At 42.7% G+C, this 21,162-nt stretch overlaps 8 protein-coding genes across 8 annotated transcripts; 5 read left to right on the forward strand and 3 right to left on the reverse strand.

The window, feature by feature from the left end:
* The first annotated feature begins 730 nt into the window (after nucleotides 1-730).
* BBOV_II006810 (SmORF protein) lies at nucleotides 731-1,643 on the forward strand. Its single transcript, XM_001610149.2, has one exon. It carries the CDS (start codon nucleotides 851-853, stop codon nucleotides 1,574-1,576), a length of 726 nt encoding a protein of 241 aa, XP_001610199.1. The 5' UTR covers nucleotides 731-850; the 3' UTR covers nucleotides 1,577-1,643.
* A 641-nt stretch (nucleotides 1,644-2,284) lies between these two features.
* On the forward strand, nucleotides 2,285-6,326 carry BBOV_II006820 (variant erythrocyte surface antigen-1 beta subunit). Its single transcript, XM_051767898.1, has 12 exons — nucleotides 2,285-2,307; nucleotides 2,480-3,008; nucleotides 3,053-3,130; nucleotides 3,168-3,698; nucleotides 3,775-3,975; nucleotides 4,017-4,253; nucleotides 4,319-4,597; nucleotides 4,702-4,749; nucleotides 4,809-5,120; nucleotides 5,285-5,533; nucleotides 5,601-5,803; nucleotides 5,930-6,326. The coding sequence occupies exons 1-11, from the start codon at nucleotides 2,299-2,301 to the stop codon at nucleotides 5,780-5,782; spliced, it is 2,655 nt and encodes an 884-aa protein (XP_051623204.1). The 5' UTR covers nucleotides 2,285-2,298; the 3' UTR covers nucleotides 5,783-5,803; nucleotides 5,930-6,326.
* A 384-nt stretch (nucleotides 6,327-6,710) lies between these two features.
* Nucleotides 6,711-10,914, forward strand: BBOV_II006830 (variant erythrocyte surface antigen-1 alpha subunit). Its single transcript, XM_001610151.2, has 2 exons — nucleotides 6,711-6,747; nucleotides 6,838-10,914. The coding sequence occupies exons 1-2, from the start codon at nucleotides 6,727-6,729 to the stop codon at nucleotides 10,900-10,902; spliced, it is 4,086 nt and encodes a 1,361-aa protein (XP_001610201.1). The 5' UTR covers nucleotides 6,711-6,726; the 3' UTR covers nucleotides 10,903-10,914.
* A 586-nt stretch (nucleotides 10,915-11,500) lies between these two features.
* Nucleotides 11,501-13,104, reverse strand: BBOV_II006840 (Alpha/beta hydrolase family protein). The gene is made up of 3 exons (XM_051767944.1): nucleotides 12,900-13,104; nucleotides 12,772-12,865; nucleotides 11,501-12,736 (listed from the first exon to the last, which is right to left on the reverse strand). The coding sequence occupies exons 1-3, from the start codon at nucleotides 13,086-13,088 to the stop codon at nucleotides 11,787-11,789; spliced, it is 1,233 nt and encodes a 410-aa protein (XP_051623205.1). The 5' UTR covers nucleotides 13,089-13,104; the 3' UTR covers nucleotides 11,501-11,786.
* Nucleotides 13,105-13,153: 49 nt separating this feature from the next.
* BBOV_II006845 (uncharacterized protein) lies at nucleotides 13,154-14,467 on the reverse strand. The gene is made up of 6 exons (XM_051767594.1): nucleotides 14,345-14,467; nucleotides 13,985-14,102; nucleotides 13,819-13,949; nucleotides 13,653-13,783; nucleotides 13,543-13,616; nucleotides 13,154-13,506 (listed from the first exon to the last, which is right to left on the reverse strand). The coding sequence occupies exons 2-6, from the start codon at nucleotides 14,094-14,096 to the stop codon at nucleotides 13,175-13,177; spliced, it is 780 nt and encodes a 259-aa protein (XP_051623849.1). The 5' UTR covers nucleotides 14,097-14,102; nucleotides 14,345-14,467; the 3' UTR covers nucleotides 13,154-13,174.
* BBOV_II006850 (putative integral membrane protein) lies at nucleotides 14,448-15,476 on the forward strand. Its single transcript, XM_001610153.2, has 2 exons — nucleotides 14,448-14,674; nucleotides 14,904-15,476. Exons 1-2 carry the CDS (start codon nucleotides 14,536-14,538, stop codon nucleotides 15,455-15,457), a joined length of 693 nt encoding a protein of 230 aa, XP_001610203.1. The 5' UTR covers nucleotides 14,448-14,535; the 3' UTR covers nucleotides 15,458-15,476.
* A 103-nt stretch (nucleotides 15,477-15,579) lies between these two features.
* Nucleotides 15,580-17,570, reverse strand: BBOV_II006860 (WD domain G-beta repeat family protein). Its single transcript, XM_051767665.1, has 10 exons — nucleotides 17,472-17,570; nucleotides 16,950-17,111; nucleotides 16,803-16,914; nucleotides 16,653-16,765; nucleotides 16,447-16,616; nucleotides 16,183-16,412; nucleotides 15,989-16,147; nucleotides 15,849-15,951; nucleotides 15,732-15,813; nucleotides 15,580-15,695 (listed from the first exon to the last, which is right to left on the reverse strand). The coding sequence occupies exons 1-10, from the start codon at nucleotides 17,528-17,530 to the stop codon at nucleotides 15,590-15,592; spliced, it is 1,296 nt and encodes a 431-aa protein (XP_051623206.1). The 5' UTR covers nucleotides 17,531-17,570; the 3' UTR covers nucleotides 15,580-15,589.
* Nucleotides 17,571-17,688: 118 nt separating this feature from the next.
* On the forward strand, nucleotides 17,689-21,113 carry BBOV_II006870 (WD domain G-beta repeat family protein). Its single transcript, XM_001610155.2, has 5 exons — nucleotides 17,689-17,919; nucleotides 18,172-18,443; nucleotides 18,482-20,014; nucleotides 20,050-20,394; nucleotides 20,430-21,113. The coding sequence occupies exons 1-5, from the start codon at nucleotides 17,724-17,726 to the stop codon at nucleotides 21,066-21,068; spliced, it is 2,985 nt and encodes a 994-aa protein (XP_001610205.2). The 5' UTR covers nucleotides 17,689-17,723; the 3' UTR covers nucleotides 21,069-21,113.
* Nucleotides 21,114-21,162: the final 49 nt, after the last annotated feature.

Consider the following 21,162-nt stretch of genomic DNA (forward strand, 5'->3'; position numbering starts at 1 on the left):
TGTATGCTGCTATATTTCCACACATAGATATGTATATTTTGTTATATAATATCGTGTGGCTAACTGTAGTACTTAGTCCCGTTTAGTTATCTCAACTATATAGTGCATACATGTAGTTGGTACCCAAAAGAAATTTACCTCCTAACAGCAACATGATAACCCATACTATAATGCGATATGTCACGCTGCCTTCTTAATGTTACTGTTTGCTAAATTAAAAAGGTGCTCTCAATCTACAACGTGATATTACCATGCATTATGGCATATATATAAATGAATCGTCATTCTTCGACGAGGTATCTTTGTGACATCACTTCTCAGCTTAACACGTCATTATATCGTTGTTTATATTGTGATACAATTTGGATATGCACATAATACGTGATGGATCTAGCTTGGAATATGTTTCCATAGTGGATAACAACAGATCTTAAGTGGGTATGATACTGTAGTGGTATATACAACGTACTAACACGTTGATAACGGGACACAATAGCACATGGTGAGGTGGCAACTTGTCTATCATGCCGTTGAGATATACAGATTGCGACACTCATGTCAACGGGAGTATGGAAATTGTCATATCTGAGTTCCTGTTGGTTATATTTATTTGAAAGGCCACTGTCCAGTACTGGTCTGTATAGATCCTGTATGAGTATTGATCTGATCGCTGTCTGACAATAAGCGAGCCAGAGTAATTTCATTTTACATAGATAGATACTAAACAGTACCTTATAAAACTACATAGAAGAGCAATCCCTAAGATTCTGGCACCTCTACCATACCTGGGGCATTACAATAACCATACATTCAGCAGTTACGGTTCTCACTCCCTACTAACATTATCAAGATGGTAGCCTTCAACATTTTATGGAAGCTCTGTGCAATTGGGCTCTCTGCCACGGCCACTTCCAGTGATGTTGCTCAGGAGCAACCCAAGAAGGAGTCTTTCTTAAGCAGATTCTTCGGTAAGAAAGAGGAAGCTAAGACTCAACCTGTGGAAGTACAGGAAAGAGATAATACTGACGGTAAAGAAGATATTGAAACTGGAGAGCCACCCAGGTACTCTGTTGAATGGCATTTATTACCCAAGCCGGAAAATAGAGCCGCTTTACGTAGTTTTTTGCCACGAAGTTTATCCAGGAAAGTTCCAGAGGACTGTAATGAACCAATAGGGCCTAAATTGGAAAAACAAATTAGGAACTATTTCTCACTCTATGGCGTTGAATGGTTTCTGTTACCTGAGCCGGAAAGCAGAGCTGCCTTACGTAAAGCATTACCAAGCGATATAGCAAAAGACGTTCCAGAGGACTGCAACAAGCGAATGTGGTGTGGACTAGAGGAATATATTTTCAAGTTTTTCAAAATTTATGCCACTGGATGGTATCTGTTACCCGAGCCAGAAAGCAGAGCTGCATTACGTTACGTCCTGCCACGGAGTTTGGCTAAATACGTTCCAGAGGACTGTAATGAACCAATAGATCCTGAGGTGGAAAACGAAATTAGAGAGTTTTTCTCAAAGACATTCCAAAAACAGAGAAAAAATATTGAATTTTTGGGCGGTCACATGTTTTGATATGGTTAATCACAAATATTGTAATATCTTCGCGAAAACAAAGTCATCATAATGTCATACTCTATAGACATCCGTGACAGCCTATATTTATACATTTTTAATAGTTTATACGATTATCTGCTACACTATATTAACACATATCCTTTATTACTCCACACCACTTTAACATATGCTAACCTCACCAAGACCATCACCCAGTAGATCCATAGACCCTCTGTACTGCTGCATTGATAGCACTGATCATTAGCACACATAGACTCCTCTGTTATGGCCCAGTATGCTACAGCACAATAACCACGGTATCCATAGTATCCCATTGAAGTGACTTCGTTATAGAGTACTGTACAACAGTGATATTCAGTGTTAGTACTACAATATGCTTCCCCTAGAGTATACATCACACTCTCCACTAGTACATATCACTACCTCTATCAGGATATCCACAGTGGTCACTACAAGAGTCCAGGAAGTGATTTACTAAATACTTGATTATTGTACAAAGCAATGTTATGAGGATAACTTACTGCCTATCAAGTGCCATCACTACTTTTCAAGCCACTAGGTTATGCCCCATCATTGGTGGGTTGCCCTAGCATCCTAAAAACCCCACCAGGGTAACTCCAACATAAATAGGGCCCCCACTAAACAGTCCTTTGTGAGGGGACATTGTCTATAGTAATGTTCAGAATAAAGGCAGTGTTGGTGACAGTTTAGTAGTAACAATGGTGGATGTTTGTTAGGAATTTTATGGAAGATCAGTAGCAAAGTTAGTGAAAGTTTTATAGAAGTTCAGCAGCACTTTTGCTGAATGTTTAGTATAAAACTAGTTGTTGTTCGGGGTAGTGAAGAAAGGTTACCGAGGTCATAAAGGCACTGATAGACCAGTTGGCCCAAGGACTGCAGAAGTGGGTTGGGTGGCAGGAAAAAGGAGATGAGTGTTGTCTTAAGGGAGATAGTGGTGGACAAAGTACGGGTATAGGAAAAGGATGCATACACGGTGCTGCTGGCAGCAACGGAAAGTGTTGTAACAAAGATGGCGATCGTCGTACTCCATGTGCTAATGATGAGTGTCAGCATTGTGGTATTAGTCCCAGCTATAACAAGTGTGGCATCAGTGTCAATGATATCAATAACAAATGCTACCTCTCGTCTTACAAAAGACACAATGGTGACCCCAATAGTGTACCCAGTGGAGACTACTACTGGCCCACCATATCCAGTGACTCCACTAAGGTCCACCTCCTGGCCCGTATTTTCCTAGGGTCAGTATGTCTCATCTGGAGTGGACTCAGTCAGTTGGGGTTCCTAACGGGTGGGAGTGGCAATGATAGGTGGAGCAAGGAAGGAAAGCTACATGAGGAGACTAAGGGTCTCGGCTCATTCATGGCGGCCATGGGCTACGACCTGGATAGGTTGAATCAGGGAGCTCCAGGTGAGTACTGCCCAGGGTGGTCATGTGGACTTATGGTGTGGTAGATAAAGGAGGAGAGTTTGTGCAAACATTGTTGACGAATACTGTGGGATGGAAGGATCTCAGTAATGGCACCAATTCAAGTAAGTCCACCTCCTCTGTAGTACCAATGTTCCCTAGAGAGTGTAGCTGAGTACTACAGTAGTATCTATGAAAAAGCCAAGGAGGCTGCCAAGAGTACTACTGAATCCATTTGTAAGGAGTACCCCCTATTGGTACTCCACATCCTGGCCAGTGGGTACTTCAGGGCAGGCAGTGCCGGGGCCAAGGGTATCACGCCGCCGGCGAAGCCGGCCACTAGTACTGACGGTGCTAGTGATGCCAAAAAGGACACTACCTCTCCCAGGAAGCCTAGGACCATCCGGGAAATCCTCTACTGGTTAAGTGCATTGCCCTATAGTCAGGGGTACAGAGACCTGGTAGAGAGGATGGGAGATAAGACGGATCAGGTTACCCAGGGGAACTCTGAGGATAAAAAGGGCCAGATAGAGCTGTACGATACCAGTGCTGCTAAGGCTAGTACCTCCCTCAAGAGGAATGACATTACTCACTACCTAATGGCCGCCTGTGGCTACTGCCCACTGGTACTCATCGGTATCCAGGGGACCATAGAGAAGGAGGTGGACAAGGCACAGCCGGCACAAGCACAAGGTGAGTCACATAGACAGAGCTCTATAGGGGCGCAACAGTGCCCTAGGGGTAGTCATGTGGACTTATGGTGTGGTAGGTAGTGCTCCAGCTGCTCCTGTTGCGGAAAAGAAGTGTCCCAAGCATAAGGAAGATCGTAATCACAGATGCGATCCTAAAAATATAAAGGAACCAGCAGCCCAAGCAGCGGGATCTTCCGCTGCACCAGCTCCCGGCGGACAACAACTCAAGGAAGGTGAGGTCTGCTACGGCGGGTACCACCTGGAAGCAAAGGATTTTGGTAAGTACCCTGGCAGTACTAGTCAGTGACACCATGTGTAGGCCCCCTCCATGGGATGTACGCCAATGGGCTCTTTGGCTTCCAGATGGACGGCTCTCCCGCCCAGTGCCTGGACCAACTGAGGGTATATGTCTACCACTGCTTCTACCAGCTCTATTTCCTGAGGAAGCAGTGTAAGGTGGGAGTGGAGAGTGGAGCTGTGCTGGGATGGAAAAGTTGTAGGTATGGTAGTGGACTTGATGGCGCCGGGAAAGAGAACTGGATTTGTCAAAAATCAAGTAAGTATTGCAGACATTGTTCTATAGTATTCACCATATGGTTTTCATCTGAAATAATGATGTAGCAGGTACCAGTAATGGGAAGTGTAATTGTCATAGTAGCACTAAATCGCCACTCATGTTATTCCTTTGTGATTCAGTTGAACATATGCATTGTGGATTGACAAAGGGCAAGGGTGTGAATGATTATCCCGAAATTGATGACCACATTGAAGCCAAGGATACTATTCAACCTCCACACTTTGGCAAACCACCCAAACACTGCCCAGTACCTATGGGTTGGCAATCAGAGAGTACTGGTAGTAGCACTAGCGGTGGTCAAATCAGAGAAAACCACTTCAAAGGTACGTCCCAGTACTCTATATGGCACCCCTAAGGCACTGTATATATACACTAGGGGCACCCCCTGGGCGCCACAGTGACCAATAGTGACTCATGGTATGCACAGATTTGACCAAGGGTACCCATAAGCAGTCACCACTAGATCCTCCGTTAGGTACGTCCCACCCTAGTTCTATAAGGGCGCCTTGGTAGTCACATGGACTCATCGTGTAGCAGGCAAGTACCCTGTACACTGCACTGGGAATACACTATCTTATCTCCTGGAGTACTACTGTGACCCAGACAAGTGCTCTAGTGGCACCCTAGTGGTACTACTGAGACTACTGGCATGTATTACTCCCACAGTGCCACGGACTCTGGGTGACCTCTTTGGGTTCTATTACTATATAGTCTACATTGGGGGAAACCAGGGTGGTGGTGGTGGTAAAAAGGAGGTGTATACGAAGCTAGGAGATTTAGAAAAAGAGGTGCTGCTCCATATGGGTAAAGATAATAAAGTGGTCGAGGCACTAACCACATGGAGTGGTAAGTATACATACAGGGAGTAGTGGCCGTCTAGTACTATAAGGGCGCGCCGTATAGAGATAGCACCTGACAGTGTCCGTTAGGGTGGCGCGCACTGGTAGTGTATAGGGTAGTGACGTAGTGTAATGGAGTAGTACCACTAACAGTGGCTCATGGTGGTGTAGGTGGTGGAAGTGGATGTACTAGTGGTTGTAAGGACACACTAAGGTGTCTATATGGCGATAAAGGCACTGGTCAATGCTCTCACTATTTATCTCCTCTGAGTGGTCAGCAGTATGGCCAGTTGAGTCCCTTGATGGCGGGGACCTACCTGTCATGGTTGGTCTATTTGATAGAGGGGTTCCATGATGGACTAGAGGGATTGGCAAAGGATTATAGGAATATAGTGTGCAAAGATGAAGGGTGTGGTACGAGTAAGTTCTAGTGCTATATAAGGGCGCCTTCGGCGCAACTGTGTCATATGGATTCATGGTGTAGTAGGTGTGGGAGGAGGTGCTGGTGGATGTAGTGGAGATACATGTAAAGCAGGAAGTCACGGTACTACGTGCAGTGGTGGTGGTAATACCGGAGTCTGTCAGTGTCCCTCTGTGGTATCTTGTACCGGGGTACTACCGGGGTACTACCGGTGTTGTACAAGTATGGCTTTGGGTATGGTAACGTAGAGACGTTGCACAACGGTAAAGGTAAGTTGTGATACAGTAGTATGGATAGTGTAGAGAGAGTGTAGTAGTATAGTTGGTAAAAGTTTCACAAAAGTTTAGTGTAAAAGTAGTAGCTGTTAGGGGTAGTAATATGGAGTAACTCTGTAGTAGGTGCTGGTAGTACACAGAAGAAGCAGTGTCACCATTTCCTGGAGACCCTGACAAAGGTCCTAACAGGGGATCACCTCAAGACAGGTGGCACCAGTGGAGGCCTCCACCACGAAATAAATAAGCTCATCTACACCACCAGGCTGCCCTGGATCTTTGTACTGACCCTAGCGTGGCTAGTAGCAGTGCTCTACCTAGCCTTTGGTGCCATATGGCCACTGGACTGGACACATATGAGGTCGCATTGCAGAGGATGGTTTAGGAAGGGTAGTCTGAGTCCATGGGAAGTACTGATGGTGGGAAAGAAGAAGGGGAGGGGGATACTAGAGTTTTTTGGTAAGACATAGTGGCAAAGTAGTGGCGCCTTCGGCGCGATAACTAGGGATAATGTAGATATGTTCATCAAAAGTTACATGGAAGTTTAGTATAAAAGTAGTAGCTGTTAGGGATGGTGATGTGGATAGGGTTACAGAGTGTTTTCTTAGAGTTACGTAGCACTGTTAGTAAAGGTTTCGTAGTGATTTTATTAAAATTTTCATCGTATATTCAGTAAAGGTTTGACATTACTTTTGATAAAAGTTTCACAAAAGTTTGGTTGCACTTTTGCTGAAAGTTTATAGGTGTTAAGGGTAGATTATATGGTGTAGTAGTAAGTTTTTGTGACCACATAGTCACTACATGGTAACAACTATGTGTCTCTTCCCCTCTGATTATTCTAAACAGTGTCCTGCTACAGGTTTATAGAGTCCTATACAAATGGAAGAACGCGTTCACTAGTCTACACAGTACCATATAGAATGTCCCCTCACAAAGGTCTCGTTAGTGGGGGCACAATATATGTTGATGCTACCCTGGTGGGGTTTTTAGCATAGTGGGGGTGGTGAGGTAGTGCAGAAACACTGATATAGAATGCACGTCATATTGATGCTCCCTGTCAGTGCCCGTTACAGTGGCGCGCCCAGTACTATTGTACTCACCCCTCTACAGAATGTATATGTGGCCTGGCGGCAGCAGTGACTGACCTACTGCAGTCAGTACAACTGGAGTACAATGGTAAGTACTCAGTACTATACTACTTCAGCATCATTGTAGGCTATCGTGGTGAGAAGAATGCAGAAACAACTGGTGGAAATAACGTTGAAAATCGCCTCAATGAACTGTTCTCCCTGGTCCAGGGACTAGGTGGTACTGCAGTGGTCCGGACCTATATAGACCAGTTGGCACAGGTACTCAGTGCACTAGTTGGGTGGAGCAGTATACCGAATTGTGGTGGTGGCGATGGCACGTGCAAGGGGACTGAAGGCAATGACAAACCGCATGGCCAAGAGAGCTGCAAGTATCTAGATGATGTAAAACATGAGAATAAGTGTGGCACATGTGGGTGTATGAAATGGGACGCGACCGAGGCGGACGGAGAGGAGAAAGGACACCACCTAGGAAGGAAGTGTACAAGGTGTAGTGAAGAGGCGAAGAAGAAGTGTGATTGTGAAAGTGGCTGTACAGGTCCTGACAAGTGCAAATGCTCAAAAGCAGGGAAATGCTGCAAGTGTTGTTGTACCAGTTGTCCTGGGAAGTGTAATGAAAAGGGGTGTAGTTGTGTAAAGGAGGAGGAGAAGCAAAATGGCACAAATGACCTTGAACGTCGTATATACAAGGATACGTATCAGTCGGCATATGGAGAAATGTCGTTTCTATCGATATATGATGGTTCATATTTCCGTATGAGATCCACATGGACAGATCTACTGGAGATGGGTGGAAGTATGACTCCCTCCCAACGCCGCCACCAATGTGCCCGCATCCTCCTAGGGTCAGTATGTCTCATCTGGAGTGGCATTACTTATATGTATTGGACTGGAAAGTACCATAAAACTAGCCCCCGGTGGAACAATCACATTTTGGATGGTAGTGGTCTAGATGATGGTACCCTATCACAATGGCTTCAGGCCCTAGGGTTTCCTAAGGTAATGCTGAATGACAAGGGACCGGAGAATAGATTAGATAAGGTCATATGGAATGGACTTAGTGATAAGTTGCTTCTAGGGTTTGCAGTGCCTAGTGGCCTTAATACTAGTGGTGTTGCCAATGACACTAATGGCAATACAGCAAGGAATCCATTCGCTATGAACTATGCCGGTTTTGTACATACAGCACATAGGGATTCGTTCAATGAACAAGCTATTGTGTTTAAAAATGACGGCTCTAGTACTACTGACACTAACATCCACAAAAGAGGCTCCCTCTTCAAGCTCTACATTCTATCATGTGCCTATTTCACAGGGTTACAGAAAAAGAGTAGTACCCAAAGCACTGCCCCTAGGAATCCCAAGACCATCCGGGAGATCCTATACTGGCTAAGTGCATTGCCCTATAGTACGGCATATAAGGAGATGCTGAAGCACGGCAAGAATAGGCTAAGAGAAGTGACCAAAAAACCCGGAGACAATGGCAATGAGACACCAACACTCGCCTTTCACCAAACAGGCCGTAATCATCCCATTACCGTTGATGAGTTCAACCTGTTTGCCCACTTCCAAGCTGTGACTCAGTATTGCCCACTGGTCCTCATAGGTATCCAGGGTGGAATACATAGCACTAAGGGCACTGACAAAACACTAGAACCCGCCATTCACTCCCTATACGCTAACACTGAATGCCCCTTCACCTACCCATCAGTTGATATACAAGCATACAACCAGGTGGTCCACTACATTAGGGCTCTGTTCTACCAACTCTACTTCCTTAGGAAGCAATGTGCAGTCAAGGTCACTTACGGAGGGAAATGGCGTGAGTGTAGGTATGGGGATGGAGTAGAGTCAAAGGGGGTTATTAGCTGGATGTGCCTGGGGTGTGACCCCATGGAACATGATAGGAAGAGTAGGGTAAAGGAGTTGAAGAAGACATTGGATGGGATGAAGAAGGTAAAAAAGGAGGACGAGGAAGAGGATGATGCTAAAGATCTTGCAAATGGGTTGAAAACACTATTGGAAAAGATTGGCGAGGTGGTGGTACAATTGGGTAATGCCCAGGAGGCATTGGAAGGGAAAGCTGAGAAGACAGTGATAGACGGGGTGAAGAAGGCAATAGGAGAGGCTAAGAAGGGACTGGATACGGCTAGGACGGGACTGGAGGGTGAGGTGGGGACAAGATTATATGGAATACTAGAGGTCACGGTAGATGAGGGGGTGGAGAATGGAATACAAGAAAAACTACAGGAGGTAGATAAGGCACTAGAGAAGCTGACGAATGGTGGTAGTGGTAGTGGTGATCTACTAGGGGAGGTAGAGAATAAACTAGAGGATGCTAACAGTGGTGATTTCGATCAGGGTAAGAACAGGATAAGTGCTGCTATCAATAAGATACGGGAGGTATTAACAGCATTTGAGAAGGGACTTGAAGAAGCAGGCAAAAAACAAGAGGCAAAGGAAAAACTCGGTAACCACCAAGAGGCACTGTTGGATGCTACAAGAAAGCTCAAAGACATCTGCAACACTCCCAAGTGCCACCAATGTGACCAACACTCCACTAAGTGTGGCCAAACACCAACACCCAGTGTCTGTAAGACCTGTCACCAACCCACTACCACTGGTGTCCCCTCCCCCCTCCAGGCATTCCTCGAGGACAGGTTACCAGGTTTTAGTTGTGAGGTAGTACGAGGCACAGACAGTGACACAGACACAGTGTATCCACCTGCTGCATCCCACCTAGGACACTGTAATGGCTCTGGCCAATGCTGCCCACTGCCCATGGGATTTAGAAATCAATTCTATAGTGGCAGCATCAGTGATTGTACCGGCCACCGTCTTTATGGCATCCTATACTTCTTCAGCAACGGGGACATGATGCAATCATGTGTCTATACACTGGTGAGGGTAACTGCGGCACTCAGTGCCACTACACCACAGGTACTGGGTGATGTATTCGGGTTCTTTAGGGGTGGTATTGGAGAGAAGGAAAGGGGAAAGAACAAGAAGGATTCAGTAGTGCCGTGTGATCACACAGGAGATCCAAGTGATACGTCAGATAAGAACAAGGATAAGTACTTTTGCGGCTGGTGTGCCTCTGGGTTAAGGGAGGAGGTAAAAGGTATCCAGTGGATATACAATGGGCCGGGGGACGGAGGGGAGTACAGGAAAACAGTCGGTAAAGCACTAATAGAGATTAAGGGCGAGAAGGGTAGTAGTGGTGGTAAACAGCCAGCATCACAGCCCAATACTACTGCCCTCTCAAGACTCACTAAGAACTGCCAGTACCTCTCCCCCCTAACCGGTGAACTCTATACAGCAGTGAGTGCCACCTTCGGCGGAACATACCTCTCATGGGTACTATACCTATCAGATGCACTTGAAGGTGGATTACGGTCTCTTGCGAGTGAATTCAAGCAGATTGAATGCCGTGGCTGTAGAGACTGTGACCCCAATAAGTGCAGGAAGGGAGAACACGGACAGAAGGGTGATAAAGGGAGGACCGGGTTATGCACGTGTGACTCAATCGTATCATGTACTGGGGTACTGCCAGTACTCTATAGACATGGCTTCAGCTACGGTAACCCATTCAATCTGGAGGGGTATGAACAGAATGATGGAAGCAGAGAGGGGGATTATAGTATAGAGAAGGCAGAGAGTACTAAGCGATGTCACGAGTTCTTGGACAGTCTCAGTGCAGTGATCAATGCAAAGAAGGAATCCGATCAGAAGGACCAGGACACTAAAGAACACCCCCTCACCAACCTCCTCTCCCAAGTCGGCCAACTCCAATACGACATACGGCTCCCCTGGATATTTGTTCTCACAGTAGCGTGGCTAGTAGCGGTACTATACTTAGCCTTTGGTGCCATATGGCCACTGGACTGGACACATATGAGGTCGCATTGGTTACGGGGTGGAGAACACCAGTGGCAATGTATGTGGTATAAGGTGATGACGGGACGCAAAGGAATGGAATTGGTGGAGTATTTTGGAAAGAGAGTTTAGAGACAGTGCTATAATGTGGTAGTTAGTATAGGGGCTGTGAGTAGTTTTAGTTGGTACATCTAGGGGATGACTATAGTTGAAATCCACATCACCAGGGTTAAGGCTGGAATTTCATCGTCATTAATCCAGTTTAAACTAATAAAATCGTATATACCAACATACTGGTTATATTGTGCCTGACGCACTTCCATCTGTTAACTCCACAGAACCTACGTGATGAACACAACGCATAGTAAGACGTGCAAGATACCTCAAATTACTGCTTAAATTGACCAAATGGATATACATAACTCTTACATTAGATTGAATCTTTACTTTCAGCACACCTAGACAGCATATAGAACAAATGATGTCGTTTTAATCATTTTCTTAACGAACAAGAATACCTTTTCCATGTGTCCCCGTAAGGGGAAAAACTCACCATATATGGCAAGAGCCAAGTTATTAGATACTCTACGTGTACAATCTGGCCATGTGATAATCTATCGACATACACATTAATGGGTACAGCATACGTCTTTCTATGCCTATTCTGCTGCGACGATATTAGTAGAGAACATTATAGTTGTCTTTAAAGAAACTGATTCAATCTTCCTTGGTACAGCTTAAAGTACCTGTTATGAGTCACCAGGATTTTGTGCTATTGGGGTTCTTTGTTTCACCAATACATCTCCTGGTTTTACATATTCAGCTGCTAGGCTCTTTATACCGATATGCGCCTTTTGCGTCTGACTGGTAGGCGATGTTCGCGCTGGACGTCGATAGGCAGATACTTTCACCGTTGTCCCTACATTGCACAAAGCAGTAAGCGAGACTACTTATCGTAGCATAGATCTTCGGCAGTTGTATTCTGGCTGCCAGTGGTTATAACTGGTGGTACTTTTCTATTCCGTTAATAGTTCATTAGTACCAATATCGCCCCCTTCGTACTGGTTGACGACTACCAGTGCCTTCTTAGAAAACAACGTACCACGGGAGTGACTCTTGTTGGCGATTTTAGATGTCTCTGTATAATGAGTGGTAATGGGTGTCGTCAATAACTCCTCGTCATCACTGAATTGCTGTGAAGATTCTGCCTCTGAGTCGTTTAAAATGTGGCGATCATCACGGGGTATATAAGTTCCATTTGGTCCGAAAGGTAGCCAATATGCGTAGCGAGAAGCTTTGTCATCTGTAGATACGCTTAGGAATGCTAAACTAGTACTGGCAATGGCCGTGGGTATCATATAAGATGCTAGATGGCACGCCTCTGGAAATATGACAACATGTGAGTTGACAAACAACTGCTGAAGCTTGGCCGCACAAGAAGGCGGTGTAACTGAATCTTTACCGCCAAATATAATCAATGTCGGTTTTCCCATAGCACCGACACGTTTATACAGTTTCTGTGCAGTCCACAAAGGGACCCTCTTAATGATTCCCAGCATTGCTGTGGATGACTTTGGGGCGACATAGAGCCTCCATAGCATGTGATTAGTTAGCTTATCCTGTGTATTTATTTTATCTTTAGCCACAAAACAACATCTGCATACGCATAGTGGGACACATGGAATTAAACAATGAAGAGTCTTGACCACCTTGGCAGCTATAGGACATTTTGGTATCAGTCCAGCAGGGGATATAAGTATAAGTCGTTCAACACGTTCCGGATGCCTATCGCAGAATGCAGCTGCAATGCACCCTCCCATAGATATGCCCATAACAGTGATTTTCCTATCATGTAAATTGAAATATTCCAAAACATCTTCTGCTTGATCTACTAGGAAATCTAATGAGTAGCGTTTTCCAAAGACATCGTACCGTGGAATTTCACTGAGACCATGTCCATATAGATCTGTAAGAATTATATAATACAGCACTTATACTTACCAAAACTGACAACTGTATAACCATTCGATGCCAAGACCTTGCTATAGTCGTCAAATGCTGAATGTGATGCATTCAAACCGTGGAAGGTGACAACCTGTACAGAGTCATTCAACCATTATGGGACGTACCACATGCAAACCATCGCCTACACATTTGCAGTTAATAAGACCATGTCTACCATGAATTAGTGTCCCTAAATAGAACGGACACCATATGTTAGCCTTTATCAACCAGTCTGGTATTTTGTATCCATGGGCGACACACCATTCTAAACTGGGACGATGTCTTTCTTCATCACACACTGCATAATTTCTCATTATATTCACGGAAATATGCAGTGTCAATGCCACTTATGGACTTATCAATGGTGCACGGTGGCACGTATCGCGCGTGCGCTTTGTGGTCATGTACACATCATTTTTTTTTGTTCGGTTGCAATTTTCGCAACTCGTCCATAAATACTTGGTCTTTTGTCATTGCTGTGCTTGTTGTTTGAGCTTGGAGGTTTATTTGGCTCATTAATTCCGTTTGATTTGTCTATTACCCTTTCATTGCTAATATACCCTTCGCAGCCACTTTCTATGTTCGCGATCAACGCGTCACAATTCTTTTGACCTATCAAATCTCCCAATGTTGTTTTTGGTATGGATGCTATATTTTTCAATCTGGAATGCAACTCATTTTGAATATCTGCTATGTTTTCTATATTCTGTTCAGTGGCGAGGTACTGCAAATCTGTTCATTTCATTTGTAACTACAATGTCTACTCACCCTTTACGTACGACGCTGCTGCATTAAGGATACAGTTCATGATATGCTCAACACTCTCACTTAAAGGTGGAACACTGTGGATGTTTGAAATAGGGTATGTATGCGCTCACTCAAAATTGTCCAAATCGTTGATATACATTGTGATACCTTCCAAACGTTGAATTATATTACGGGTCTCTTCTATACTCTTTTGGTAACGTTGTCGTACCTTTTCTAGCACCTTAATTCCTAGCTGATGAAACTTCGGCACGATAAATTGATCTATTAACTGTATACCTTTCCATTCAAATGATTCATGACTTCAATCTTAAACTGTTGAACGCCAGTAAATTTTTCGATAATATACGGAGGTTTGGAAAACCTATTACAAAAGACACATAGCTCATCATTTGGATCTTCACATAATTCTATTGTGGTTACATCGGACGTTGCATTTACTTACTATCGTTGATCGAACCGAAGTCGTACAGGTGGTCATCGTCTACTGCCAACGTTAGCTTAAATATGTTTGATGAAAGAAATAATAGCTGGAACACTAGGTATAAGAAGTCCATTGTAATCTGAAACAGCGTATGTGTAAGACGAATGAATGATAGTATGAGAAGATAGAATTACAACGGATATTATATTTTACGGACATTGGAGTATAAGAATAAAACAAAAATCTATGAAACGCCTCATGTATGTCCAAGTGTTTAACTAATCTGAGTAAGGTACAACGTAGAAACCAATATGCCATGATAAAACCATGATTAGAGTACACATCAGTCAAAATGTGCCAAAATATTTTTCAATTACTTACACCTGTGTGATGGTAATGTATAGTTGGCACTACTAAGCAACTTTACACCCTCAAGCTTCAATGCACTGCCAAGGCCTCCGTAGATGTGCGGCAGTAAATCACGTTATATTTATCTTGTAGACCGAATAAAGCAACTTAATATTACATTTCATTTAATGCTCTAGTGCACAAGCAATCATATACGTGCCAAAATGATTCAAGATGTGAAAGAGGAGCGTGCAACCTCTGGGTACCCTGACTGGTACCGGCAATTCTATGTCCATGACTGTGACTTGGATTGCTTTTTTAGTGCCACTACTACATTATGTGTATTCATCGTGATTTCATTCGGTAAGTTGACGTCAATGTGTTATTCAGATATCAATTATACGAATGATTTTCTCAATTGCATTCATTATGCGGTTGAATCCGTCTGATGTTTTTGATTGTGATCACGACAGTAGTGAAAAGTGCATATATCTTTTGATTTTGTATATTTTGTTACGTTTTCTTTGACTTCATTTTATTCTTGTCTTATTTTTCCATTTTGTTATTCGAGTAATATATACTATTTGTTCAGTTGCCATGAGATATTTTTTTGATACCTTTAACTATAAAACGACGCTTATTGTTCATTTGATTGATGGAGATATCCGTCGAGGATTTCATGATTTGGGGTATACAATCTTAAATTATAAGTATTTTGCGCCTTTCTTCATCTGGTTACAATCTGAGATTACTACTTACACCAATCTTATTGCGCGGGAAATTCCCAAATGTACCCCTATGATGAACTTTATTAAGTCATACAACAACAAGGAGACGTGGGTATTGGTACTAGGCTTAGCTGCCATTTATTTAGCATACGAATTCTGCATGGACATTTTGAGGCGGTTTATTTTCTATATGCGGGAGAGAAATATGTTATACTTCTGTGTAAATATGTGCGCCCCCGGTAGTGTTGACTCTCATGATTATACCAAGCAGATGGTGGCCGAGCTTTTGAAATCCCCTGAGTATCTTAGATTGAAGCATCAGCGCATCAATCAGGGTCCAGAGGCGTGGAACTGGCAAATTAGGCAACGTTTGGGTGAACGCATGCCTTCTGATGATATGTCTGATGACGATTTGTGACTGTTGTCTACGTGATTGTGCCATGTAATTGTGAAATAACATGCAGCGCATCACTGATGTTATCGTAGCAAGAAAAATTGCTCATAATATTTAGCATATTTTACACTAAATTTAGGACCTGAAGTTCAGGGCCTATGCAGAAGGGTCAAAAATATTGACCACTTTGCATGTTGCATCTTCTAAGAGTAAATAGAGAGCCAAGTCGTGTTTGGAGGCATACATGCCCATGATAGACGACCTATATCGTGAAGTATGCGTGAAAATAATGGCTTACCTTCCCACTATGCTAGTAATATCAGCTTCTTGTGCCCCTGTGTCTACACAGTGAATCTGAACCTCATTCGTAGGTCTTCGACCTAGAGCCAAATATCAGAATCTATCCGTTCCCTACCTGTATATCGCATAGTAAAAGTGGCTATATATCGATTGTTCAACATAAAGCCGGACCTTGTACGAACTAATTCTCCCCGACCTAAGTTAGAAACAGATGCAATCTGTGCCCTTAATGTTCTCTATTTATTCACCACCTACTTCACGCATCATTCTGATGTCCATTACCTTAGTGCTACCATCTTTCCCACTGGAGACTATGTACATTCCTGACTTGTCACAGTTCACCGACAAAACCGATGTACCACCATGGACACTTTCAAATGCATGCAGTACATCCAGGCTCTTGCCATCCCAGACCTATATTTACTAAATTAAATGGACACACCACCCACTAAAACGGAACCATCTTCACCGGCTGTAAAAAGTAAACCACCAGAGCGTATCACATCGCAATCATTGATGCCGCCACCTTGATGCTGAATTCTTGTACGATTCGACGTGAAGCAGGACCGAGTCGTGATGTCAAAAAGTCGTATGATAGAGCTATCGGTACCAACGTACATGAAGTCTCCACAGGGATGGAATCGCAAACAGCGTATATTAGACGAAGTGGAAAGTCGTTCTGACGAAATATTGATACTGCAACATAAACCTACGAATATCCGTTACAGAATGCACAAAACCATTCGAGGTATTGATATCATGGATTATAATGTTGTGTCCAACTCCTCCTGATGCGATAATGTTACGTCGAGGATGAAAATCTAAAGCCTCAATATCTTGATGATGACCATTTAAGCGAGTTGTCAGTTGCCAATTTGGTTTTCTGCTGCATTTATCCCATTAAAAATATATTTCCTACCTCCTAACCGTATCCTGGTTTCCATCCACAGTTGGAATGATATGAAGTGCGCCTCCCTGCCCACCCGTGGCCAATATGGTACCATCATTGGATTCAGCTATACAACGGCAAGGCTGTGTAAGATGTACAGTATAAAATTTTACTACGAACACTATATGTTGGAAACTCAGAAAAGCAATTAAAACCAACAACTTTGAGGAGGGGATCCGTGGGTTCTCCCGTATGCGCTTCATTTAAAATTGTTAGCAATCTCGATTGGTAACTGCGTCTATATAACACAACAAACAATCAACATACTTATGATCTATTTCATCTGGATATTTCGATTCAACTCCTGAAACAACCCGTGTCGACAAATATGCTGTGTTGCGAAACAGCTCAAACAGATGGTTTTTCCTCAGGAGCACATTCGGTTCTATTTTGAGCTTCTCTTTTATACATGTAATTGCATCATCCAATCTGTTGCACGGTGAAAATTATTCTGATGGTGTCAATGGAATAAAATCGTCCTGATAATGGTTTCGCTAGATTATTAAACACGTGATGCACTATATACACTGTAATAACCCATAATAAATCAAATATTAACCATGATACAATTTATACAAATTATCAGCATACCAAATATGTTTATTTTAAGAACTTATAAACCATGTCCCGAAAACTAATGATACCGGAATTAGACGTAAAGCATTGTGAAGACTAATCAATAATTTGAAAGTTAAATCAAATGAATTGATATTTGCTTATTTTGGACACAGCATTACGCATGATAATAAAAATGTATGCCACTAAGAATGAAAGAATCCCTTGACTTACCCATCATCTTGAAGTTGCTGCAGCAAAGCTTCGTAAAACAGCAACTTCTCACTATCCATTAGAATAGAGTTGCATTTATTCCATTACCAACATCATTAAAAATGAACAAATTGTTTATTTATATTATTATCAGGTTAAAATGGTGGTACACGCGTTGCTGTATCGACAGATAGACATTCCTCATACACATAGGCTAAATACACTAATTTTATTAGTCACATCGCATATGCTTATTAATGCGAACTTATACACATGGCTAACAGTTCGCCTGGGCTCGTCACCGCTTTGTCGGAGAGCCGTAGATTTTCAAGTTTTATCAGCGACACATTTCGCATTTTGCCAAAGTATAATTTGATAATATCACAACACGAAGATTGCATATTTGCATTTCCACACCCACAAAATGGCAATATTGAGGATGTTTTCTTAAGCAACAACTTCGTGGAAGGTGGGTGGTATTAATATTTCGGTTTTTATTTTTGTCTATGACCAAATGCCGTGTTTAAAGTTATATATGCTACGTATTTGAGCAAAATATGTACACAACAACCATTTTTGCTTGCATAGAATATATATCTGTTTTGATTTCCTAGTCTTATGAAAGATTGAAGTTATTGACAAAAATTGCGCTTTTATCAAATGAATATGCCTTTAATTGTATATTTATTATATTGATAATACTAGTTTAATCATGATTTAGGTGAAGGAAAAGAAGTGGCAAGACATTTCTTTCAGAGGCTATCGATTTCAGATCGCTCGGCGGTATGTCTTCTGGATGCCAATGAGGAGGACTTATACACTCAACCTAATAAAGGGAAACACTGTGTATATCTTGCTGGTGGTATATCTACCTTTTCTGTGAGTAATGATTGCGAAACACTTGCGGTTGCTCTACGCAGTGGGCTACTTTGTTATTATGGAATTATATCCCAAGGTAGCAGCATATATCTGGAGCGTCGTCATGAGATTAAGGTGGGTCACTATGAAATAGACAATGGAAATAATCCCAGGTCAACACGAAGAATGTCAGTAAAATGACCTTTGATTCAACTGGCGCCTATTTGGCGTGCGGAGCCGTCGATGGTACGGTGGCAGTGTTCCAGGACGGAGCTCCTCTGAAAACTTTCCATCAGCAGGACGGGCAAATAAGTGTTTTGAGATTTGTTCCAAAGAGTGTTACATTGCTTGCTGGATCCCAAAATGGCGATATTGTGATGTATTGTTTGAAGAAAAAAAATCCTGTAGCAACTTTTCGAGACCATCTGAGTTATGTGAATGACATTACATTTTTAGTGGCTGAGGATGGATCTAGTGCAGGTTTCGTTTCTTGTTCTCGTGATTCTTACATTTGCTTTTGGTCACTGGATTTGAAAAAGAGTGATCTTAAGGAAGCTAAGAAATCTGGTACTCTGTTGACCCGCAATCCTTTTAAGCGTATAATACTATTTGAAAGTGTATTATCGGTGGGTATAATCACTCATGGTTTGGCGAATAAAGGAAACTCACCATGGGTACTTTTTTTAGCTACTGAATCTGGAGTACTTAAACTTATAGACCCGTCAAGTGAGAAAACACTCTTGGCACGTAAAGTCACATATGGACAAGGTGATGAATTGCGATGCGCCACAATTTCTAAAGAAACAAATGAAATATTAGTGCTCGGATCATCTGGTAGTTTATGCTTTTATTCAGTTAATCTTGAACTAAGGCATCAGCTCCTAGGTAACATAGATGGTGCGTATCAGATGCTTTACTACAAAGATTCTGATACTATAGATTTGTCTGGTATTTCAGATGTTATAGGAGGTACTGATAGTACTGAAACTTCAAAATCAACGGATGCCACTACAAATGAATCTTCTGTTACGAATGAGAAGAAGACAAAAATTAGTAAAAACGAACGCAAACAGGCTAAAAATACTGCAAAAGATTTAGTAAATAAGGAATGTGACTCCTCCTCGGTATCAGAAAACATTTCTGCTGTACCTGATGATGAGTTCCAGAGGCGTGATTGGATGCACTCACTTCGTTGGCTAAAGAGACAGATAGCCAAAGGTATAGATGTCATTTTTATTTTGTGTGGTGATGATGCTATTCGAATGCTCGCTTTAGACGGCTGTGGAACCTGTATTACATTGGGTTTATTGGACGAAAATCATCGACACCAGGACACTGTTCTATCACTTGCATATTCGCATAGCGGTAACATCCTCGTTTCCGGTAGTAAGGATGAGCATGTTTTCATTTGGGATCTTCGAACTTTGACCGTCGTAACGAAAGTGAAGCTAGACGGTCTCAATGTTGCTTGTGTTGCAATTCCCAGCGTTATAACCAGTTCCTCCACGCAATTGAAGTTGATTGCCACCGGTGACAACGTGATGAAATCCTTTGATATACCTCTCTGGTGGCTATCACAAGGTAGAAATGGCTCAACTTCAGCGTCTGTTTGTAACAACGAGATTGTCGTTATATCGACCTCTGCCGCCTCCGCTGTAAGACACAGGAAGCCCATCAATGCTATCGCATTTTCACCCAATAAAAAGGTAATTTGGTTACATATTACCATAATTTTATTTAGTTAATTGCCTCTGCTGGAAGTGACAAGATAGTGGTTATCTATGCCACTGATAATTTGATAGTCAAGGGTGAATGCCATGGTCACCGACGATCTGTAATTTCTGTGGCGTTTACGGCTATTGCCAAGACTGTGGTAAGTTCATCTGTGGATATGACCATCAAGATTTGGAACTTGAATGACTTTACCTGCATAAAGACGCTGCAAGGTCATACAAAAGCGGTGATGAAAGTGTTGCTTCTACCGAATGACCTCCAATTGATGTCGGTTGGTATGGACGGTTTGCTCAAAATCTGGAACATCAAAACATCGGACTGTATATTCACAGCGGATAACCACGCAGATAAGGTGTGTCATATTCTGTTTTCTTTATTTGGTGTTAGGTGTGGAACGCCGATATAATTGGAGAGAAAATGCTGAGCATCTCCGGGAATGGCGTTTTGATATCTTGGGATGACGTTTCAGCGGAGGTTGAGTCAAAGAAACTAATGGAAGAACGTGATGAAGAGCTGAAGCGGACCCAGGTTGAGAGTTTGGATGCAGATGGCAAATACAGTGAGGCATTGTGCCTCGCTTTGGAGCTCAGGAAACCGCATATGGCTAGCAAGATACTCAAGCGTCGTTGTACTACACAGCTCTTTCGTGTAGAAAAGGATCATGAGATTGAAGGTGACCTTTTCCAATCATGGGTGAAAGGCATGAAGAAATCCACGGATATTAAGCGTATGCTGACTGTAGCCTTTGATTTCATACAACTGTGGATATCCAAGGGTTCTACTAGCTGGATGGCAAATTGTCTGTTATCTGAGCTTCTGAAACAATTTAAACCCTGCGAGTTATTTGTCGTTGAGGGCATGTCAAATCGCATTGAGAGCCTGTTGGCGTACCAAGCATCTCACCTCACCCGTTTTATCAACTTATCGGAGAAATCGCATTTATTGGATGTTTTGTTAGGTTACAACAAAGCAAGTCAGCCTGAGCCTAGTAGTCATGCGCTAACGTATGATGTGCTCTACAATTAACTTTAACGTTAATTTGGTCCACTGTTATTCGCTATGTATCGGAAGACATTTGATATGTTTATTAATAAAGCCCATGGGCATTATATATCTTAGA

Source organism: Babesia bovis, chromosome 2 (genome assembly GCF_000165395.2).
Source record: "Babesia bovis T2Bo chromosome 2, whole genome shotgun sequence".
NCBI classification, from domain to species: Eukaryota; Apicomplexa; class Aconoidasida; order Piroplasmida; family Babesiidae; genus Babesia; species Babesia bovis.